This window comes from Mytilus edulis, chromosome 5 (genome assembly GCF_963676685.1).
Source record: "Mytilus edulis chromosome 5, xbMytEdul2.2, whole genome shotgun sequence".
NCBI classification, from domain to species: Eukaryota; Metazoa; Mollusca; class Bivalvia; order Mytilida; family Mytilidae; genus Mytilus; species Mytilus edulis.
The window spans coordinates 86,380,853-86,405,153 of record NC_092348.1 but is presented as its reverse complement, the minus strand read 5'-3'; the positions used below and the strand labels follow the sequence as shown (position 1 = coordinate 86,405,153).

The window sequence follows — 24,301 nt, the reverse complement described above, 5'->3', positions numbered from 1 at the left end:
ATGAAACCATCCAGGCACTGCGAACCGTCTCGTAAAACATTCGACTCATTGTTTAATAATTTTGCTTTACAAAACAAAGTAAATTCATAACCATGCAATCAATGTAGTCTTTGATTTTATTTCTTATTCTCTTTTTTGTCCGACAATGTTCTATTTTGTATAGTCCCTTTTCAGTTTAATCAATGTCATTATGTCGTGAAAAACTAGTCCTGTCAAAATGGATGGATATTGATCTGATCAGAACAGACAATGAACAACATGAATAATCATCGACATAGAAAGTACCAATAAATGTATAATTATGATCATCTAAAATTTCAGGCTGTGTGAATTCTTTTTAAAGATTTTCTATATAAACTGCAGCTGTGCTAATTGTCAAATTGCATTGACCGTATATTCATATGTGATATACAGTAACTGAACGTATATCGCCTTGTGTATGACGTTGACAATGCGTTTCCGTAGAGTTTTATTTATGACATCAGTAAAACATACAGGTTTGAGGAAATTTTACGTCTTTCGCTCAAAATTAAGAAATGATGTTTTTTAGCATTTTTTACCCTAAATACTTCATTCAGAACAGTTATAAGAGTTGCAGTATAAATAGAATAATCATACAAAATTTCGATATTTAAAAAGTCAAAATTTCGACTTTGAAAAAAAAAGTCCACTGCCAATTTTATTTTTTCTATGTCCCTAATACGCTTCCGTATAATCATACATTGTCTGAAATATAAATTTTATTTGTACTCGGCTCGAAACAGGTAGAAATGCTCTGCACAGCCTCGGTTTCTATCTGTTCCTAAGCCTTGTACAAATAACATTGATATTTCGATATAATTTGTTATATAAGACTTGTTATTCGTGAAAGTGTATATATTTACATCATTAAGCTAACTATAAATACGTTAAGTAGTCAATGATACACCTCCCACTTTCGTATGTTCAAAGCCTTCAAAGGGTTCTTTTTTGCAACTTACCTGTAGACAAAAGAGTTTTTTTTTAAAATTAAGGTGATACAGTACCCAACACCTTAACTAGAATTGGTATGGCTCGTTTAATTTTCATAAAATTTTGACAAAGTATTTACTTTGACCCTTTGATAAAATTAAAAAAAAAATCAAAATATTAGAACCAACCGTTTTATCAGAAAAATTACACTGGCTATATAGCAGTTTCACAAACTCTTATTTAGTTTTCTATGTTGTGTCATGTGTACTATTGTTTTTCTGGGTTTTTTTTCATTTTTAGCCATGGCGTTGTCAGTTTATTTTAGATTTATGAGTTTGACTGTCCCTTTGGTATCTTTCGTCCCTCTTTTATTTTGATCATCGTCCTAATGGCAATAGCAATATTACACAAAAACAGCCATGTTCAGTTCTAGATCAGACATTAACCTCAATGCTAACGACATTCTATACCAGCATTTCAATCAGCCCGATCATTCCATCGTTTCTATGACAGTTCGCATTATCGAAAAGATATACCATAGCTCTAACAATCCTTATCTTTCAACGACTCTCCGTAGACAAAAAGAGGACTACTGGATTAGACAATTGGGAACTGCGACACCTTATGGTTGCAATGACAATTTTGGTGGTATAGGTATTTTATCTAGTTCTTCGTGGAACTCGGTGAATGTGATGAATATTTTTAACTCGACTCCTCGACGTAGACGCAGTCATGGTCATCGTCATTATACATCACCTTCTCTGAATGATGTCTCTATTAATGACTTGCTGGTGGACTTGAGGGTATCACCAGCCTAGTAGTCAGCACTTCGGTGTTGACATGAATATCAATTATATGGTCATTTTTATAAATTTTCTGTTTACAAAACTTAGAATTTTTCGAAAAACTAAGGATTTTCTTACCCCAGGAGAAGATTACCTTAGCCGTATTTGGCACAACTTTTTGGAATTTTGGGTCCTCAATGCTCTTCAACTTTGTATTTATTTGGCTTTTTTTTTTAACTATCTTGATCCGAGCGTCACTGATGAGTCTTATGTAGACGAAACGCCCGTCTGGCGTATAAAATTATAATCCTGGTACTTTTGATAACTATTGCTGACATTTATACAAAAGCCGTGAGGTATTCATCACATTCGCACGAAACTTTATTCATTACCCTTTCAAAATTTCATTCTCTGTTCAATTTATGGTTGGAATCCACTGTTACAAACCCTCATTCAAACCAATACAATCTTGAAGCTATAATTTCGGATAATGCAAGTCACAGACTTTTCAAGCTAGTCCGCATCGGAAAAGATGAAAAAGAGAAAAGATCTTTCCTTAATCTTTCCTTTGCCAACAAAGGTCTTGATGGCGTAAACTTAGGCAATATCCTTCATCATAAATTAATTCAATCGAAAACACCTCCTTATTTCAAAGACAAGTCTGAACCAATCATTTCTTATACCTATACCAAACCTATTGCAACTAAAATTTCAATTACAAACACGTTTTGCCGGATCTCGATATTGACGATTTCTAGTCTAAACCTCCTGATTGTACTTGTGCTAGTTCCCAATTCACATATAATCCGGCTGGCCACGTTATTACCGGTGACCTTAACATTGTTAATAACACTTCTCTACGAAATGTGTTATCGAAAGGTCCGAAATATCGTGAGCCTAAATCCATCAATTGGAAATACAACTTTAAAGTTATGATGGATTCAGTCGACGATTATGCCAGGCAATGGGCTAAGCGCGAGAAGGAAGACGTAGACACTCTTTCCGAATGGATAAAAGCAGTTAGGTCGTTGATACAAATCAGAATTAAGAAAATTAATGGGTCTAGATCTATCAATGCCCATGCTACGTCAATCTTTAAAGACCCAAAATGTTGCAAAACACTTATCCTACCTCCATGACAAATATGTTGTTGTCCCCGCAGATAAAGCCCCAAACAACATCGTTTTTGTGTGTAAAACTCATTAAATCAACTGCTTGATAAACGAATGAGGTATTGACAATTCACTTGGAAACTCAACATATACCCTCACGACACTTACCAAAGAGGAAATCCTGGATAATCATAGGTCTGTTCTATGTTCCTTTGGAATTTCAACCAAAGATGAAGAACTGGATCTTCCATCACTGCATTAGATACCTAAACAACATAAGTGTCCTTACAAACAACGGTATATTGCTGGGTCTTCCAAGTGCTCCACGAAACCTCTTTCTAAATTATTAACATCAATTTTATCCACAATCAAAGACGTGCTTCAAAGTTATTGTGAACGTGAATATTCTAGAGGTGGCATGAATCAGATGTGGATACTTAAAAATTCCAAAGATCTTTTAGAGTACATACAATCTAAATCTCTTTCATCTTGTAACAGTATTAAAACATTTCACTTTTCTACTCTTTCCACAGGTATTCCACATTCCAAACTAAAAGACAAAATGAAAAAGTTGGTATTGCTTTGCTTCATAAAAAAGAATGGCCAGCGTAGATACAAGTATCTTGTCTTAGGAAGGGATAAATCCTACTTTATATAGGATCACTCTGCTTCAAAGAAAAACATCTCTGAAACTGATATTATTAAGATGCTTGATTTCTTGATTGACAACATATTTGTTACGTTCGGAGGACGTGTTTTTCAACAGACTGTCGGCATCCCAATGGGAAAAAATTGTGCCCCTCTACTGGCCGACTTGTTTTTTTTTTTATTATGAGACTGACTTCATGCAGGATCTTCTTAGGAAGAAACAAAAGAAGTTAGCGATATCTTTTAACTCTACTTTCCGCTATAAAGATGATGTTCTTTCACTAAATAATTCAAAATTTGGTGACTTTGTGGAACGCATCTATCCCATCGAACTAGAGATAAAGGATACTACAGATACAGTTAAGTCGGCCTCGAATCTTGACTTACATCTAGAAATTGACAATGAGGGTCGGTTGAAAACAAAACTTTACGACAAAAGATTTCTAAGTAACAACATTCCAGCAGCACCAGCAAACGGGGTATTTATCTCCCATTTGATACGATATTCCCGTGCTTGCATTTACTATCATGATTTTCTTGATAGAGGATTGCTGCTCACAAGGAAGCTATTAAACCAAGAGTCCATAATGGTGAAGTTGAGATCATCCCTTCGTAAATTTTACGGACGCCATCACGAGTTGGTTGACCGTTATGGAATAACCGTTTCACAAATGATATCGGATATGTTCCTTACTTCATAACTACAATCTACTTCCCTTTCATGAATGTGATCTACCGAATTATACTTTTTACCGGATTTGTTATCACATAAGCAACACGACGGGTGTCACATGTGGAGCCGGATCTGCTTACCCTTCCAAGCACCTGAGATCACCCCTAGTTTTTGGTGGGGTTCGTGTTGTGTATTCTTTAGTTTACTATGTTGTGTCATGTGTACTATTGTTTGTCTGTTTGCCTATTTCATTTTTAGCCATGGCGTTGTCAGTTTATTTTAGATTTATGAGTATGGTATCTTTCGTCTTTCGTCTTTTAGTAACAGTACATAAGTACGAAGATATTACCAGTTAAGTAGTCATAACTTCTGTGTTTATCTGACGTATCATTGACATAACAAAACTTTGTTTTAAATATTTTCTAAGTTGTCCTTTCAGAGCCCCAGTTTTCTGTGCTCATGATCAGTCTTTAGTTTTCTATGTTGTGTTTTGTGTACTTTCATTTGTCTTTTAGCTTTACTGCGTGTTGCGTTTTTAGATTCATCACCTGACAACTTCCTGTTTACCGAACACTTGTATAATTTTACACATGATAGCCAAGTTGAAAATTTTCATCACATTTTTCTCAGGAACTACAATACAAGAATTTCTGAAATTTGGTTTCAGGGTTTATACCAGTCAGCTATATTGTGTAATGTGTTTTCAGATTCATCACTCAACAACTTCCTGTTTACCGAACACTTGCATATTTTTACACTATTCAAATTATCCACTTACGGCGGGGGTATCATCAGTGAGCATTAGCTCGCAGTTTCACTTACCTTTTTTTCATTTTTAACATGGCGTTGTCAGTTTATTTTCGATCTATGAGTTTGAATGTCCCACTGGTATCTTTCGTACCTAATCTACACCTAGGAATAGATTAACTAGCCTGTGTTTGAAATATCTTATGTAACGTTTGCGCCTTTAATGCTCTTTATCTGCGTATTTGATTTGGCCTTTTATTTGGGCGCGACTAAGTCTTCTGTAGAAAAAAAGTCACTCTGGCAAACAAAAATAGAGGTTTGGTAACTTTAAAGAAAATCATTGATAAAAACACAAATTACAAAATTTACAAATTTTGTATAATGATGATAACATTTATTAAGGTTATATTATTAAAGCGATAAAACTCAATTAAATACATTTCATAGACAATTATTATCATTACTACTGATGAGTTCGAAATGCCAAACACGTGTTTATCTGCATAAATCAATCCTTTAAATATAAACTACTTATAAGCTAGAATTCAGTCATGCACTGTTATTGTGATTGGATGTTTTAATAAAGACCGGTTTGTTTTCTGGACAATGTAAGTAAAAATGCTTAATGTAATATATGGCTGTATGGGTTATCTAATATATATTTCAAAAAAACTATTTGCAAGCAACCAGGGCATGTCGAACTGCATTTTAATAAATTTAAAATTGCAGGTATCGTATATATATAATTCTGATTTTTAAAGCATATTATATATTCGACAAGAAGTATATAATATTATTTTTTTATCATTTTATTATATTTCCTTTATACTATTTTAACATTCCTATACAGTCCGTATATTTTCATTGCTTGCAAAAGTTCATTAGATATTTTGAGGTAGCCCAGTGACACTGATGAGACTTTTGTATACGAAACACATATCTAGTGTGCAGGATGTTTTGGCTGGTATATGTGATGAGTTTATTGTCAGACATTTAATTTTGCAGGTTGACAATGTTTAACGTATTGCCATGCTTCATGTTTGTGTTCTGTTTGATATTTGTGAAATCAGGTAATTATTCATATTCTTATAAGGTATGATATTGATACATATAAATAAAACATTCAATTATCACAGCATTTATAACCACTTTGATTATTACATTACATCTTACAAAAAACTAATATTTCTATATATTTTCAAAGATTTAATTTTAAAGAGATAAATACATTTCTCTTATTCTTATTCGATTTAACTTTTTCCTGACCTGTTGATTATCTTTATTTAATCAACGTGTGGACCGTTCGTGTGAATCTTCGGTCTTTTTATTGAAAGAGATATAGCAATGATAAGAAGCTTGTATACATTAAACCATAGATATATGTGTCCCTCTCGCAGCAATAGGGTTAATAGACCTCTTTCGAGTTCATCCGTCACCGGGAAAAACTCGTCAATTATGCACGTCTTTATGACGTTATTTGCCAGATAGAGGGGGTCGCCTGTATCCCTGTACTATTATTGTTCATCAAGCGTCTAAATGATCGTCATTGGGCAGGATATCAAACTAGAAATAAAGTTTGTATCGTAAGAACTTAATCACAATCCCCTTATGACAGCAGTGCTGATTGTCAATTGTGAGAATTGTATTTGCTGAATATATCGTGTAATATAGCATTATAGTTTTCCAACAACTCGCTCAATAATGTAACGGAAATGACGATTCCCCTAAACGCACGAATGATGTTCACTAAAAACCAGAGTTTTTGACGGAAATGCGTCGAACTTGATAGTTGTCTATTGGTAGAGGTTATTCATCGCTATATAACCGATGAGGATTTAAATATAAAGTTACCTTTAAATGTATGGACGTCAAGTTGGTTACCTATTCCCTATTCCCTATTCGTTACCTATTCCCTATTCCCTATTCGTTACCTATTCGTTACCTATTCCCTATTCCCTATTCGTTACCTATTCGTTACCTATTCCCTATTCCCTATTCGTTACCTATTCGTTACCTATTCCCTATTCCCTATTCGTTACCTATTCGTTATTTATTCCCTATTCCCTATCGTTACCTATTCGTTACTTATTCGATTTTTAATATCCTTCCCCCTTTTTAATTAATTAATTATTCTTCTTCTTCCTCTTCTTCCTCTTCTTCTTCCGCCACTTTAAAAATGAACTTGTCCGCAGCATTTCTCCCAAACTACCTGTCAGATTTACTTAGGGTTTCATAAAATGTTAGACTAATATGTCTAGGTGAGCCATCAATCGCTCATTTGTGCATTGGGGTCTATTAAGGGGTATTTGGGGGGGGGGCAGAAAGAAGGGAGGGGTTTACTATAGAACCCTATGGGATTTTATTTTCTAAAATTTTCAAATGAATATAACTTGAAAACTGTAAGTGATAGATACATGCAGTCTTCAGAAATGATTAAAGGACAATAAAACAAATCACATGAAATATAGGGGAGTCCCTGGGGTGTCATCCCTACCCCCTTCAATTCGAGAATATGCTTTTAACTTGTAAACGGTCCAGATCCCCAACCCTAAACCATATATATTCTTGTATGGGACAATAAAACTAATCAAATGAAATTAAATAAAAGTTCCTGGGGGTCACCCCACCCCGTTCAATTTGAGAATGTACTATTATCTTGTAAACGGTCCAGATCCCCACCCCTAAACCATATATGTTCTTGAATAGGACGATAAAACAAATCAAATGAAATTAAATGGAAGTCCCCGGGGGTCATTCCCACCCCGTTCAATTTTAGAATGTGCTATTATCTTGTAAACGGTACAGATCCCCACCCCAAAACCATATATATTCTTGGAGGGGAAAATAAAACTAATCAAATGAAATTAAATGGAAAATCCTGGGGGTCACCCCCATCCCGTTCAATTTGAGAATGTACTATTATCTTGTAAATGGTCCAGATCCCCACCCCTAAACCATATATTTTCTTGTAGGGGACAATAGAACAAATGAAATGAAATAAAAGGAAAGTCCCTAGGGGGTCACCCACCCCCTCTTGTTTGAAAACTTATAAACGGTCAACATCCCCACCTCGAAACTATATATATTCTTGTAAGGGACAATAAAACTAATCAAATGAAATTAAATGGAAGTTCCTGGGGGTCACCCCCACCCCGTTCAATTTGAGAATGTACTATTATCTTGTAAATGGTCCAGATCCCCACCCCTAAACCATATATATTCTTTTAGGGGACAATAAAACAAATGAAATGAAATAAAAGGAAAGTCCCTAGGGGGTCAGCCCACCCCCTCTTGTTTGAAAACTTGTAAACGGTCAACATCCCCACCCCTAAACTATATATATTCTTGTAAGAGACAATAAAACTAATCAAATGAAATTAAATGGAAGTTCCTTGGGGTCACCCCACCCCGTTCAATTTGAGAATGTACTATTATCTTGTAAATGGTCCAGATCCCCACCCCTAAATCATATATGTTCTTGTAGGGGACAATAAAACAAATAAAATGAGATAAAAGGGAAGTCCTGAGGGGGTCGTCCCACCCCCTCTTGTTTGAAAACTTGTAAACGGTCAACATCCCCACCCCTAAACCATATATATTCTTGTAGGGGACAATAAAACAAATAAAATGAAATGTAGGTAAAGTCCCTGGGGGTCACCACCACCCCTCCTGTTTGAATACTTGTAAATGGTGGAGATCCCCACCAGTAAGCCATATATATTCTTGTATGGTACAAAAAATCAAATCAAATGAACATGGGACCATATGAATTGCGAGTTATGGGAGCTTTGTTTGGGAAACTTCGTAACAGCATCCTGTTACAATTACTTCTTGTTGTTTATACTCTTATATCTGGTACTAGTTCTAAATTTGTTGAGGTAAAATGATCTTTTTATGACCTATCTATATGTGTTTGTGCTCAACCGATTCTTTTACTTTATGTTCGATACTCATTTGTTCCTTATTTGATTTTTATACGTTCTACCTTTTAACTGCTTTATGTCCGTATGTTTGAAGATGGATCTTGGTTCGAAGGGATGAAATCACCGTGTTAGCGCTTGCATAAAAAAAAAGATGTGGTATAATTGCCAATGAGACAACAACCCACAATAGACCAAAATGACACAGAAACTATCAACTATAGGTCAATGTACGGCCTTCAACAATGAGCATAGCCCAAACCGTGCAGTCACCTATAAAAAGCCCAGATATGACAATTTCAAACAATTCAAACAACAAAACTAACGGCCGTATTTCATATACAAAAAAATAACGGAAAACAAATATGTAACACAAAAACAAACGATAACTACTTAATTTCAGGCTCTTGTCTAGGTAGAGGCACATACTAACATAATGTGGTGGGGTTAAACATGTTAGCAGGGTGTACATCGTTTCGGAGCATGCTATTACCTTGTTTAATTCGTTCCATCACTCGTTATAATTCGCTTATAATACGTATATCATACGTTGCACCTTTCATGTGGTAAAACATGATTTTCAATTGTTTTGTTGTCTCTGGTGGTAGATTTGGGTTCTTAGAGGTGATATAACTCTATAAGCGCATATGTACCCGTTCCAGCGCTCGGATAATACCCTGTTACTTATTCGTTCCTTATTCGCTTTTAATGCGCGGGGTAAGTATACATTGCACCTTGAAATAAATCGTTTTTTAATTGTGTTCATGTCTCTGGTGGTAACAATGTGTTCTTAGAGAAGAAATGACCCTATTAGAGCGCATGTACCCGTTCCAGCGCTCGGTTAATACCCTGTTACCTATTCGTTACCTATTCGTTACCTATTCACTTATAATACGTTTGTTGTACGTTGCACCTTTGAGAAAAGGATTTTCACTTGTGTTCATGTCTCTGGTGGTAACAATGTGTAATTAGAGATGATATGACCCTATTAGCATGCATGTACCCGTTCCAGCGCTCGGTTAATACCCTGTTACCTATTCGTTACCTATTCACTTATAATACATTTGTTGTATGTTGCACCTTTTAGAAAAGGATTTTCACTTGTGTTCATGTCTCTAGTGGTAACAATGTGTTCTTAGAGATGAAATGACACTATTAGCGCGCATGTACCCGTTGCAGCGCTCGGTTAATACCCTGTTACCTATTCGTTACCTATTCGTTACTTATTCGCATTATATACGTTTGTTGTACGTTGCACTTTTTAGAAAAGGATTTTTACTTGTGTTCATGTCTCTGGTGGTAACAATGTGTTCTTAAAGATGAAATGACCCTATTAGCGTGCATGTACCCGTTCCAGCGCTCGGATAATACCCTGTTACTTATTCGTTCCTTATTCGCTTTTAATGCGCGGGGTAAGTATACGTTGCACCTTGAAATAAATCGTTTTTTAATTGTGTTCATGTCTCTGGTGGTAACAATGTGTTCTTAGAGATGAAATGACCCTATTAGCGTATATGTACCCGTTCCAGCGCTCGGTTAATACCCTGTTACCTATTCGTTAACTATTCGTTACTTATTCGCTTTATATACGTTTGTTGTACGTTGCACTTTTTAGAAAAGGATTTTTACTTGTGTTCATGTCTCTGGTGGTAACAATGTGTAATTAGAGATGAAATGACCCTATTAGCGTGCATGTACCCGTTCCAGCGCTCGGTTAATACCCTGTTACCTATTCGTTACCTATTTACTTATAATACGTTTGATGTACGTTGCACCTTTTAGAAAAGGATTTTCAATTGTGTCCCTGTCTCTGGTGGTAACAATGTGTTCTTAGAGATGAAATGACCCTATTAGCGCGCATGTACCCGTTCCACCGCTCGGTTAATACCCTGTTACCTATTCGTTACCTATTCGTTACCTATTCATTTATAATACGTTTGTTGTACGTTGCACCTTTTGGAAAAGGATTTTCAATTGTGTTCATGTCTCTGGTGGTAACAATGTGTTTTTAGAGATGAAATGACACTATTAGCGCGCATGTACCCGTTCCAGCGCTCGGTTAATACCCTGTTACCTTTTCGTTACCTATTCACTTATAATACATTTATTGTACGTTGCACCTTTTAGAAAAGGATTTCCACTTGTGTTCATGTCTCTGGAGGTAACAATGTGTAATTAGAGATGAAATGACCCTATTAGCGTGCATGTACCCGTTCCAGCGCTCGGATAATACCCTGTTACTTATTCGTTCCTTATTCGCTTTTAATTCGCGGGGTAAGTATACGTTACACCTTGAAATAAATCGTTTTTTAATTGTGTTCATGCCTCTGGTGGTAACAATGTGTTCTTAGAGACGAAATGACCCTATTAGAGCGCATGTACCCGTTCCAGCGCTCGGTTAATACCCTGTTACCTATTCGTTACCTATTCGTTACCTATTCACTTATAATACGTTTGTTGTACGTTGCACCTTTTAGAAAAAGATTTTCAATTGTGTTCATGTCTCTGGTGGTAACAATGTGTTCTTAGAGATGAAATGACCCTATAAGCGCATATGTACCCGTTCCAGCGCTCGGTTAATATCTTGTTACCTATTCGTTACCTATTCGTTACTTATTCGCTTTAAATACGTTTCTTGTACTTTGCACCTTTTAGAAAAGGATTTTCACTTGTGTTCATGTCTCTGGTGGTAACAATGTGTAATTAGAGATGAAATGACCCTATTAGCGTGCATATACCCGCTCCAGCGCTCGGTTAATACCCTGTTACCTATTCGTTACCTATTCGTTACCTATTCACTTATAATACGTTTGTTGTACGTTGCACCTTTTAGAAAAGGATTTTCAATTGTGTCCATGTCTCTGATGGTAACAGTGTGTTCTTAGAGATTAAATGACGCTATTAGCGCGCATGTACCCGTTCCAGTGCTTGGTTAATACCCTGTTACCTATTCGTTACCTATTCGTTACTTATTCGCTTATAATACGTTTGTTGTACGTTGCACCTTTTAGAAAAAGATTTTCATTTGTGTTTATGTCTCTGGTGGTAACAATGTGTTCTTAGAGGCAGCACTCGCACCCGAAAAGTGGAAAGGGGTAAATATAAGTTGCAAAACTTGTTTCCCAATCCACTATAAATGAATATATTTAAATTAAAAAATAAAACGTGTGTTATGCGTTTGCTCTTGAAAAAAAGAAATATGTTTGTGTCTTTGGTGGTAACTGTCGGTTTTTAGAGGTGAAATAACCCTAATAGAACATATGTACCCGTTTCAGCGCTCGACTGATACTCTGTAACTTATTCGTTCCTTATTCGCTTTAAATACGCGTGGTATACGTTGCACCTTGAAATAAATCGATTATCGATTGCTTTCACGTCTCTGGTGGTAATTATGTGTTCTGTGATCTGAGTTGAAAAAACCCTATTAGCGCATATGTACCCATTTCACCGCTCAGTGATACCCTGTTACTTATTCGTTCCTTATTCGCTTTTAAAACGTGTGTAATGCGTTGCACTTTAAAAAGAAATATTTTTGTGTCTCTGGTGGTAACTGTCGGTTCTTAGAGGAGAAATTACCTTAATCGAACATATGTACCCGTTTCAGCGCTCGACTAATACCCTGTTACTTATTCGTTCCTTATTCGCTTTAAATACGCGTGTTATGCGTTGCACCTTGAAATAAGAAGTAACAAATAGGTAACAAGGTATAAGCCGAACGCTGGAACGGGTACATACGCGCTAAAAGGGTTATTTCATCTCTAAGAACACATTGTTACCACCAGAGACATGAACACAAATGAAAATCTTTTTCTAAAAGGTGCAAAGTACAACAAACGTATTTAAAGCGAATAAGTAACGAATAGGTAACGAATAGGTAACAAGATATTAACCGAGCGCTGGAACGGGTACATATGCGCTAAAAGGGTCATTTCATCTCTTAGAACACATTGTTACCACCAGAGACATGGACACAATTAAAAATCCTTTTCTAAAAGGTGCAACGTACAACAAACGTATTATAAGTGAATAGGTAACGAATAGGTAACAAGGTAATAACCGAGCGCTGGAACGGGTAAATGCACGCTAATAGGGTCATTACATCTCTAATTACACATTGTTACCACCAGAGACATGAACACAAGTGAAAATCCTTTTCTAAAAGGTGCAACGTACAACAAACGTATTTAAAGCGAATAAGTAACGAATAGGTAACGAATAGGTAACAGGGTATTAACCGAACGCTGGAACGGGTACATGCACTCTAATAGGGTCATTTCGTCTCTAAGAACACATTGTTACCACCAGAGACATGAACACAATTAAAAAAACCGATTTATTTCAAGGTGTAACGTATATTACCCCGCGCATTAAAAGCGAATAAGGAACTAATAAGTAACAGGGTATTATCCGACCGCTGGAACGGGTACATGCACGCTAATAGGGTCTTTTCATCTCTAATTACACATTGTTACCTCCAGAGACATGAACACAAGTGGAAATCCTTTTCTAAAAGGTGCAGCGTACAAAAAATGTATTATAAGTGAATAGGTAACGAATAGGTAACAGGGTATTAACCGAGCGCTGGAACGGGTACATGCGCGCTAATAGTGTCATTTCATCTCTAAAAACACATTGTTACCACCAGAGACATGAACACAATTGAAAATCCTTTTCCAAAAGGTGCAACGTACAACAAACGTATTATAAATGAATAGGTAACGAATAGGTAACGAATAGGTAACAGGGTATTAACCGAGCGGTGGAACGGGTACATGCGCGCTAATAGGGTCATTTCATCTCTAAGAACACATTGTTACCACCAGAGACATGGACACAATTGAAAATCCTTTTCTAAAAGGTGCAACGTACATCAAACGTATTATAAGTGAATAGGTAACGAATAGGTAACGAATAGGTAACGAATAGGTAACAGGGTATTAACCGTGCGCTGGAACGGGTACATATGCGCTAATATGGTCATTTCATCTCTTAGAACACATTGTTACCACCAGAGACATGGACACAAATGAAAATCTTTTTCTAAAAGGTGCAACGTACAACAAACGTATTATAAGCGAATAAGTAACGAATAGGTAACAGGGTATTAACCGAGCGCTGGAACGGGTACATATGCGCTAATAGGGTCATTTCATCTCTTAGAACACATTGTTACCACCAGAGACATGGACACAATTAAAAATCCTTTTCTAAAAGGTGCAACGTACAACAAACGTATTATAAGTGAATAGGTAACGAATAGGTAACAAGGTAATAACCGAGCGCTGGAACGGGTAAATGCACGCTAATAGGGTCATTTCATCTCTAATTACACATTGTTACCACCAGAGACATAAACACAAGTGAAAATCCTTTTCTAAAAGATGCAACGTACAACAAACGTATTTAAAGCGAATAAGAAACGAATAGGTAACGAATAGGTAACAGGGTATAAACCGAGCGCTGGAACGGGTACATGCACTCTAATAGGGTCATTTCGTCTCTAAGAACACATTGTTACCACCAGAGACATGAACACAATTAAAAACGATTTATTTCAAGGTGTAACGTATACTTACCCCGCGCATTAAAAGCGAATAAGGAACGAATAAGTAACAGGGTATTATCCGAGCGCTGGAACGGGTACATGCACGCTAATAGGGTCTTTTCATCTCTATTTACACATTGTTACCTCCAGAGACATGAACACAAGTGGAAATCCTTTTCTAAAAATTGCAACGTACAAAAAATGTATTATAAGTGAATAGGTAACGAATAGGTAACAGGGTATTAACCGAGCGCTGGAACGGGTACATGCGCGCTAATAGTGTCATTTCATCTCTAAAAACACATTGTTACCACCAGAGACATGAACACAATTGAAAATCCTTTTCCAAAAGGTGCAACGTACAACAAACGTATTATAAATGAATAGGTAACGAATAGGTAACGAATAGGTAACAGGGTATTAACCGAGCGGTGGAACGGGTACATGCGCGCTAATAGGGTCATTTCATCTCTAAGAACACATTGTTACCACAAGAGACATGGACACAATTGAAAATCCTTTTCTAAAAGGTGCAACGTACATCAAACGTATTATAAGTGATTAGGTAACGAATAGGTAACGAATAGGTAACAGGGTATTAACCGAGCGCTGGAACGGGTACATGCACGCTAATAGGGTCATTTCATCTCTAATTACACATTGTTACCACCAGAGACATGAACACAAGTAAAAATCCTTTTCTAAAAAGTGCAACGTACAACAAACGTATATAAAGCGAATAAGTAACGAATAGGTAACGAATAGGTAACAGGGTATTAACCGAGCGCTAGAACGGGTACATATGCGCTAATAGGGTCATTTCATCTCTAAGAACACATTGTTACCACCAGAGACATGAACACAATTAAAAAACGATTTATTTCAAGGTGCAACGTATACTTAACTTACCCCGCGCATTAAAAGCGAATAAGGAACGAATAAGTAACAGGGTATTATCCGAGCGCTGGAACGGGTACATGCACGCTAATAGGGTCATTTCATCTTTAAGAACACATTGTTACCACCAGAGACATGAACACAAGTAAAAATCCTTTTCTAAAAAGTGCAACGTACAACAAACGTATATAAAGCGAATAAGTAACGAATAGGTAACGAATAGGTAACAGGGTATAAACCGAGCGCTGGAACGGGTACATGCGCGCTAATAGTGTTATTTCATCTCTAAGAGCACATTGTTACCACCAGAGACATGGACACAATTGAAAATCCTTTTCTAAAAGGTGCAACGTACAACAAACGTATTATAAGTGAATAGGTAACGAATATGTAACAGGGTAATAACCGAGCGCTGGAACGGGTAAATGCACGCTAATAGGGTCATTTCATCTCTAATTACACATTGTTACCACCAGAGACATGAACACAAGTGAAAATCCTTTTCTAAAAGGTGCAACGTACAACAAATGTATATAAAGCGAATAAGTAACGAATAGGTAACGAATAGGTAACAGGGTATTAACCGAGCGCTGGAACGGGTAAATGCGCGCTAATAGTGTCATTTCATCTTTAAAAACACATTGTTACCACCAGAGACATGAACACAATTGAAAATCCTTTTCCAAAAGGTGCAACGTACAACAAACGTATTATAAATGAATAGGTAACGAATAGGTAACGAATAGGTAACAGGGTATTAACCGAGCGGTGGAACGGGTACATGCGCGCTAATAGGGTCATTTCATCTCTAAGAACACATTGTTATCACAAGAGACATGGACACAATTGAAAATCCTTTTCTAAAAGGTGCAACGTACATCAAACGTATTATAAGTGATTAGGTAACGAATAGGTAACGAATAGGTAACAGGGTATTAACCGAGCGCTGGAACGGGTACATGCACGCTAATAGGGTCATTTCATCTCTAATTACACATTGTTACCACCAGAGACATGAACACAAGTAAAAATCCTTTTCTAAAAAGTGCAACGTACAACAAACGTATATAAAGCGAATAAGTAACGAATAGGTAACGAATAGGTAACAGGGTATTAACCGAGCGCTAGAACGGGTACATATGCGCTAATAGGGTCATTTCATTTCTAAGAACACATTGTTACCACCAGAGACATGAACACAATTAAAAAACGATTTATTTCAAGGTGCAACGTATACTTAACTTACCCCGCGCATTAAAAGCGAATAAGGAACGAATAAGTAACAGGGTATTATCCGAGCGCTGGAACGGGTACATGCACGCTAATAGGGTCATTTCATCTTTAAGAACACATTGTTACCACCAGAGACATGAACACAAGTAAAAATCCTTTTCTAAAAAGTGCAACGTACAACAAACGTATATAAAGCGAATAAGTAACGAATAGGTAACGAATAGGTAACAGGGTATTAACCGAGCGCTGGAACGGGTACATGCGCGCTAATAGTGTCATTTCATCTCTAAGAGCACATTGTTACCACCAGAGACATGGACACAATTGAAAATCCTTTTCTAAAAGGTGCAACGTACAACAAACGTATTATAAGTGAATAGGTAACGAATATGTAACAGGGTAATAACCGAGCGCTGGAACGGGTAAATGCACGCTAATAGGGTCATTTCATCTCTAATTACACATTGTTACCACCAGAGACATGAACACAAGTGAAAATCCTTTTCTAAAAGGTGCAACGTACAACAAATGTATTATAAGTGAATAGGTAACGAATAGGTAACAGGGTATTAACCGAGCGCTGGAACGGGTACATGCATGCTAATAGGGTCATTTCATCTCTAATTACACATTGTTACCACCAGAGACATGAACACAAGTGAAAATCCTTTTCTCAAAGGTGCAACTTACAACAAACGTATTATAAGTGAATAGGTAACGAATAGGTAACGAATAGGTAACAGGGTATTAACCGAGCGCTGGAACGGGTACATGCGCTCTAATAGGGTCATTTCTTCTCTAAGAACACATTGTTACCACCAGAGACATGAACACAATTAAAAAACGATTTATTTCAAGGTGCAACGTATACTTACCCCGCGCATTAAAAGCGAATAAGGAACGAATAAGTAACAGGGTATTATCCGAGCGCTGGAACGGGTACATATGCGCTTATAGAGTTATATCACCTCTAAGAACCCAAATCTACCGCCAGAGACAACAAAACAATTGACAATCATGTTTTAAAAGGTGCAACGTATGATACACGTATTATAAGCGAATTATAAGCGAGTGATGGAACGAATTAAACAAGGTAATAGCATGCTCCGAAACGATGTACACCCTGCTAACATGTTTAACCCCACCACATTATGTTAGTATGTGCCTCTCCCTAGACAAGAGCCTGAAATTAAGTAGTTATCGTTTGTTTTTGTGTTACATATTTGTTTTCCGTTACTTTTTTGTATATGAAATACGGCCGTTAGTTTTGTTGTTTGAATTGTTTGAAATTGTCATATCTGGGCCTTTTATAGGTGACTGCACGGTTTGGGCTATGCTCATTGTTAAAGGCCGTACATTGACCTATAGTTGATAGTTTCTGTGTCATTTTGGTCTATTGTGGGTTGTTGTCTCATTGGCAATTATACCACATCTTTTTTTTATGCAAGCGCTAACACGGTGATTTCATCCCTTCGAACCAAGATCCATCTTCAAACATACGGACATAAAGCAGTTAAAAGGTAGAACGTATAAAAATCAAATAAGGAACAAATGAGTATCGAACATAAAGTAAAAGGATCGGTTGAGCACAAACACATATAAATAGGTCATAAAAAGATCATTTTACCTCAACAAATTTAGAACTAGTACCAGATATAAGAGTATAAACAACAAGAAGTAATTGTAACAGGATGCTGTTACGAAGTCTCCCAAACAAAGCTCCCATAACTCGCAATTCATATGGTTCCATGTTCATTTGATTTGATTTTTTGTCCCATACAAGAATATATATGGCTTACTGGTGGGGATCTCCACCATTTACAAGTATTCAAACAGGAGGGGTGGTGGTGACCCTCAGGGACTTTACCTACATTTCATTTTATTTGTTTTATTGTCCCCTACAAGAATATATATGGTTTAGGGGTGGGGATGTTAACCGTTTACAAGTTTTCAAACAAGAGGGGGTGGGATGACCCCCTCAGGACTTCCCTTTTATCTCATTTCATTTGTTTTATTGTCCCCTACAAGATTATATATGGTTTAGGGGTGGGGATCTGGACCATTTACAAGATAATAGTACATTCTCAAATTGAACGGGGTAGGGGTGACCCCAAGGAACTTTCATTTAATTTCATTTGATTAGTTTTATTGTCTCTTACAAGAATATATATAGTTTAGGGGTGGGGATGTTGACCGTTTACAAGTTTTCAAACAAGAGGGGGTGGGCTGACCCCCTAGGGACTTTCCTTTTATTTTATTTCATTTGTTTTATTGTCCCCTACAAGAATATATATGGTTTAGGGGTGGGGATCTGGACCATTTACAAGATAATAGTACATTCTCAAATTGAACGGGGTGGGGGTGACCCCCAGGAACTTCCATTTAATTTCATTTGATTAGTTTTATTGTCCCTTACAAGAATATATATAGTTTCGGCGTGGGGATGTTGACCGTTCATAAGTTTTCAAACAAGAGGGGGTGGGGTGACCCCCTAGGGACTTTCCTTTTATTTCATTTCATTTGTTTTATTGTGCCCTACAAGAAAATATATGGTTTAGGGGTGGGGATCTGGACCATTTACAAGATAATAGTACATTCTCAAATTGAACGGGATGGGGGTGACCCCCAGGATTTTCCATTTAATTTCATTTGATTAGTTTTATTGTCCCCTACAAGAATATATATGGTTTGGGGTGATGATCTGGACCGTTTACAAGATAATAGCACATTCTAAAATTGAACGGGGTGGGGATGACCCCCGGGGACTTCCATTTAATTTCATTTGATTTGTTTTATCGTCTTATTCAAGAACATATATGGTTTAGGGGTGGGGATCTGGACCGTTTACAAGATAATAGTACATTCTCAAATTGAACGGGGTGGGGTGACCCCCAGGAACTTTTATTTAATTTCATTTGATTAGTTTTATTGTCCCATACAAGAATATATATGGTTTAGGGATGGGGATCTGGACCGTTTACAAGTTAAAAGCATATTCTCGAATTGAAGGGGGTAGGGATGACCCCCCAGGAACTTTTATTTAATTTCGTGTGATTTGTTTTATTGTCCTTTAATCATTTCTGAAGACTGCATGTATCTATCACTTACAGTTTTCAAGTTATATTCATTTGAAAATTTTAGAAAATAAAATCCCATAGGGTTCTATAGTAAACCCCTCCCTTCTGTCTGCCCCCCAAAATACCCCTTTATAGACCCCAATACACAAATGAGCGATTGATGGCTCACCTAGACATATTAGTCTAACATTTTATGAAACCCTAAGTAAATCTGACAAGTAGTTTTGGAGAAATGCTGCGGACAAGTTCATTTTTAAAGTGGCGGAAGAAGAAGAGGAGGAAGAGGAAGAAGAGGAAGAAGAAGAATAATAATTAATCAAAAAGGGGGAAGGATATTAAAAATCGAATAAGTAACGCATAGGTAACGATAGGGAATAGGGAATAAGTAACGAATAGGTAACGAATAGGGAATAGGGAATAGGTAACGAATAGGGAATAGGGAATAGGTAACGAATAGGTAACGAATAGGGAATAGGGAATAGGTAACGAATAGGTAACGAATAGGGAATAGGGAATAGGTAACGAATAGGTAACGAATAGGGAATAGGGAATAGGTAACGAATAGGTAACGAATAGGGAATAGGGAATAGGTAACGAATAGGGAATAGGGAATAGGTAACCAACTTGACGTCCATTTTAAATGTTTCATGTGTTCTTAACTCGTATCCAGAATAAACGACTTTCCCTAATCACCTGATATATGGTAAGTTTGGTAACAAATTTTACCTCATTAATGATTTAATTGAATGTAATCTTTACTTAATGTATAACAAAAAACTCCGTTCAAACATCAACGCAGAGGTTTTTTAATTTTATTTTGCCATGACATACGTATAAAATGCTTCAATTAGTAAATAACTGTTCCTGTCAACAGTTTTAAACCAAATGCCATCAATATATGACTATATTCATTGATAATGAATATAAAACACACAAAAGACTAATGGTTGGTCAAATCTAAGTGTTGGACACATGTATACCATGATATTTAAAATCATTAAACATGCCATTAAATATTCATGGCAATGATGGAATGATTTTATAATTTTCTCATAATTTGCAATATATTGAATTGATTTTTCAGGCCTGTCTTATAAAAATTATCCTCCTGAGTGTCTTGCCGTAGATGATACTGTCGGACAGGCAAAAGACCAACAGTTTAATGCAATATTAGAGTGCATGGTGTTTGGTAAGACCTTTAAAGTTAATCAGTAGTAGTTATTGTTATTCTGTTTGGTGGTGAGACAAATAACTTTCTGCCGTATACTTAATATTGTTATTTTCCTGTAGTTATATAAAAAGTAGAACAGCAAAAAATACCGATCTCCGTCAGAAATCTAAGCCGAAAAGTCCTGTAAAAAATGGCAAAATCAAAAGCTCAAAAGCAACTAACTATAATTGTTAATTTCTGTTTCATTTTAGTCTCTTGTGGAGAGTTGTCTCATAGGCAATCATACCGCATCTTCTTTTTATATATATATATAACAGATGGGTAACAATTATCATACTTCTGACTTGGAATAGTCATTTCTTTATATAGAAAATGGTGGGTTAAAACTAGTTTTATATTTAACTCAACCAAACACTTGCAGTTCAATTCGAGATAAGCTTATAAAAGGGAACAGGTAACAATGATAACGATGGTTTGAAGTTCTTATACCGTTTAACAATGACTAATTCTTCTACACCTTGGTATTTATGTATTGTTTCTATAATTTCTATAAACATACCCATGAAAATAAATCTTCTTATTTTTATTTAGAATTAGATTTATCTACAGTCGATGTCATATGGTACAAAGAAAACAGAAGAACATTAGAAAAAGAAAAAATCAAAGAAAATTACAAATTTGCATTAAAACACAAGGAAGAATTGTACACACTGACAATAAAAAATGTACAAGGAAATGATTATGGAGACTATTATTGTACAGTGAAGAATAAATATGGAAAGAATCAAGTTTTGATTACACTTTTTGGTATATGTATAAGTACATCACATAGACGTTTAATTATGATTCTGTTTATATTTCGATTGATTGCAGCATTGAAAAACTACAATCTATTTCATCATTTTTTTCAGCATCTATAACTGCAAGATCTCTACCTGATAACGTTGAAACAATGCATAGAAAATCAAACAAAATGATTACTTTAACTCGTGATTTCTTGATTATATATCATAAAAATAGATTGCTGCTTTCTGCAATATTATAAGGTTGGAAAAGAGACGAATTAAAAATGAGCAAATATTCAATTTAATATTACAAAAGGAAACATTTAATGCTTTAAAATTTTAAATATTGTAAGTTGTTCAATTTTTTTTCAATTGTTGATTCTGTGACGAGAATTGTTTGCGTCATCTGATGACCTCGCAATAACTTTGAGATGCACATTATGTCCGTCTTTTCAGTAAATTATGGTCTCACTTATATTCATTTGATATGTTTAAGCTTTAAATTTGATAAGGGACTATCCGTTTTGAATCTTTAGTCCGGCTTTTAGTTTTTTTTTTAATTTTAAGCAATCCAAAAGACAACGTACTAATGATTATGTGTCACTGGTTTTATAATTTTATAAACTGATGCAAATGAAATTGACTAAAGTTTAACATAAAACGCATACTTAGAATGTTATTCAAACATGTATCAATTTGAACTTGTAACAAATATAATTCGGCTTTGAGCGTTATCAATGAAGATTAATCCAGAATAGTACTTCAAACGCATCAACTTTACAAAGAGATTTGTTACTTCTTTATAGCTCATTTCAATTTTCACTTTTATTTTTTCAGAAACCATGGAATGTCAGGGGACAGACTGTCCAAATTACTAGTAGCATTTGGAGATTAGAAAGGGACATTTACCAATGATGTGTTTATTATTAAATGAAGATTTGGTTCATTAATACACTAGAAACTAAATATATTACTGATAAATAAGTTAAAAAAAGTATTGATGAAAAATTGCATAAGTCTCTTATTTGTATCATGGAATAAATTGCATTTATTAAATATTACAAATATTAAAATGGCCTCATAGTTTGCAAAGCATACATATCTTTGTCCTGACTTCAATAGAGATGGAATGTTACATGTTTTGTTTTCAATATTTGAGTGCAATCATATTTGTTTTAAAGACATGGCTACTTTCTTGTGGTTTGATCATTTGAAATCAATTGAGTCAAGCTGTATTGCTGGAAGCAGTTTACATGCATCTGCTACATTAACGACGTTTTCATGACCAGGACTTTCACTCAAATAATCCAAAGAGCTGATATAATTCACAACTTTTCATTGAATGACCACTTAAAACGTATCTTCAAATAGTTGTCTTAGTTCCTTAAAGAGTAAGACTCGAAAGCAGACACAAAAATTAAAAAAACACGTTATAGATGTCATGGGTCTAATGCACTATTCTGGATTTACCATATCAAGAACGCTCAAAGCTGAATACTTACAATCAAAGGATGGCATTGTATAAAAACCTAAACAGCCAAAGAGCCATATGACCAAATAGGACATAAAAATAGCTAATTCAAACAAATAAAAATGAATCAAAATATTAAAATAGTATACAGACCGGATAAAAGTCCTAAAGTAAATTAAAACGAAGTGCCCAGTAGTCAGCACGTCTGTGTTGACATGAATATTCACTGATATTGCCATAATCATCAATAAAAGGTTACCTGAATCATATATGATGAGTTTATGAGACACAACTTCGTCATCTGGAATCTATTACTCATGGCCGTCTTATATTATGCGTGTTGTTGACCCAGAATGACACAACATAGAAAACTAAAGAACAAGCAACACACGAACCCCACCAAAAACTAGGAGTGATCTCAGGTGCTCCGGAAGGGTAAGCCGATCCTGCTCCACATGTGGCACCTGACGTGTTGCTTATGAGATAACAAATCCGGTAAATAGTCTAATTCGGTAGGTCACATTTATGAAAGGGAAGGGGACTGTAGTTACGACGTAATTAAGGAACATATCCGATATCATTTGTGAAACGGTTATTCCAGAACGGTCAACCAACTCGTGATGGCGTCCGTAAAATTTACGAAGAGATGATTTCAACTTCACCATTTGGAACTCTTGATTTAATAGCTTCCTTGTGAGCAACAATCCTCTATCAAGAAAATCATGATAGGAAATGCAAGCACGGGAATATCGTATCAATTGGGAGATATATACACCGTAGGCAGGTTCTGCTGGAATGTTGCTACTTAGAAATGGAAAGTTCACAATTGGAAAGTTGAAATAATCTATTTTGTCGTAAAGTTTTGTTTTCAATCGACCCTCATTGTCAATTTCTAGATGTAAGTCAAGATATGAGGCCGACTTAACTGTATCTGTTGTATCCTTTATCTGTAGTTCAATGGGATAGATGCATTCGACAGTCACCAAATTTTGAATTATTTAGTGAAAGAACATTATCTATATAGCGGAAAGTAGAGTTAAAGGATATTGCTAACTTCTTATCTTTCTTCCTAAGAAGTTCCTGTATGAAGTCATATAATAATAAAGAAACAAGTCGACAAGAAGAGGGGCACTATAATCACTATAATCTTCTTGATTGTAGTGACGTAACTTGAACACTTTTTCTCGAGTGAGGCATATGATTTGCAGCTCAGGATGTATCATAGACCGCGACGCTGAGCATGGTTGGGATTTATTGAGTTAAAGGTTGAAACTAAAGTTACAAAA

The 24,301-nt window shown here is 35.9% G+C and overlaps 1 protein-coding gene across 1 annotated transcript; it reads left to right on the top strand.

The window, feature by feature from the left end:
- The first annotated feature begins 5,430 nt into the window (after positions 1 to 5,430).
- On the top strand, positions 5,431 to 22,617 carry LOC139524685 (uncharacterized). The gene is made up of 5 exons (XM_071319685.1): positions 5,431 to 5,524; positions 5,922 to 5,986; positions 20,673 to 20,777; positions 21,351 to 21,566; positions 22,382 to 22,617. Coding segments are annotated over exons 1-5 (429 nt in total). The 5' UTR covers positions 5,431 to 5,522; the 3' UTR covers positions 22,423 to 22,617.
- Positions 22,618 to 24,301: the final 1,684 nt, after the last annotated feature.

What these genes read in the sequence shown, in the direction of transcription:
- LOC139524685 (XM_071319685.1), top strand. An exon ending in TTTGATATTTGTGAAATCAG is followed by an intron (nt 5,987 to 20,672) that starts GTAATTATTCAT and finishes TTGATTTTTCAG; the next exon opens with GCCTGTCTTATAAAAATTAT. An exon ending in AGTTTTGATTACACTTTTTG is followed by an intron (nt 21,567 to 22,381) that starts GTATATGTATAA and finishes TTATTTTTTCAG; the next exon opens with AAACCATGGAATGTCAGGGG.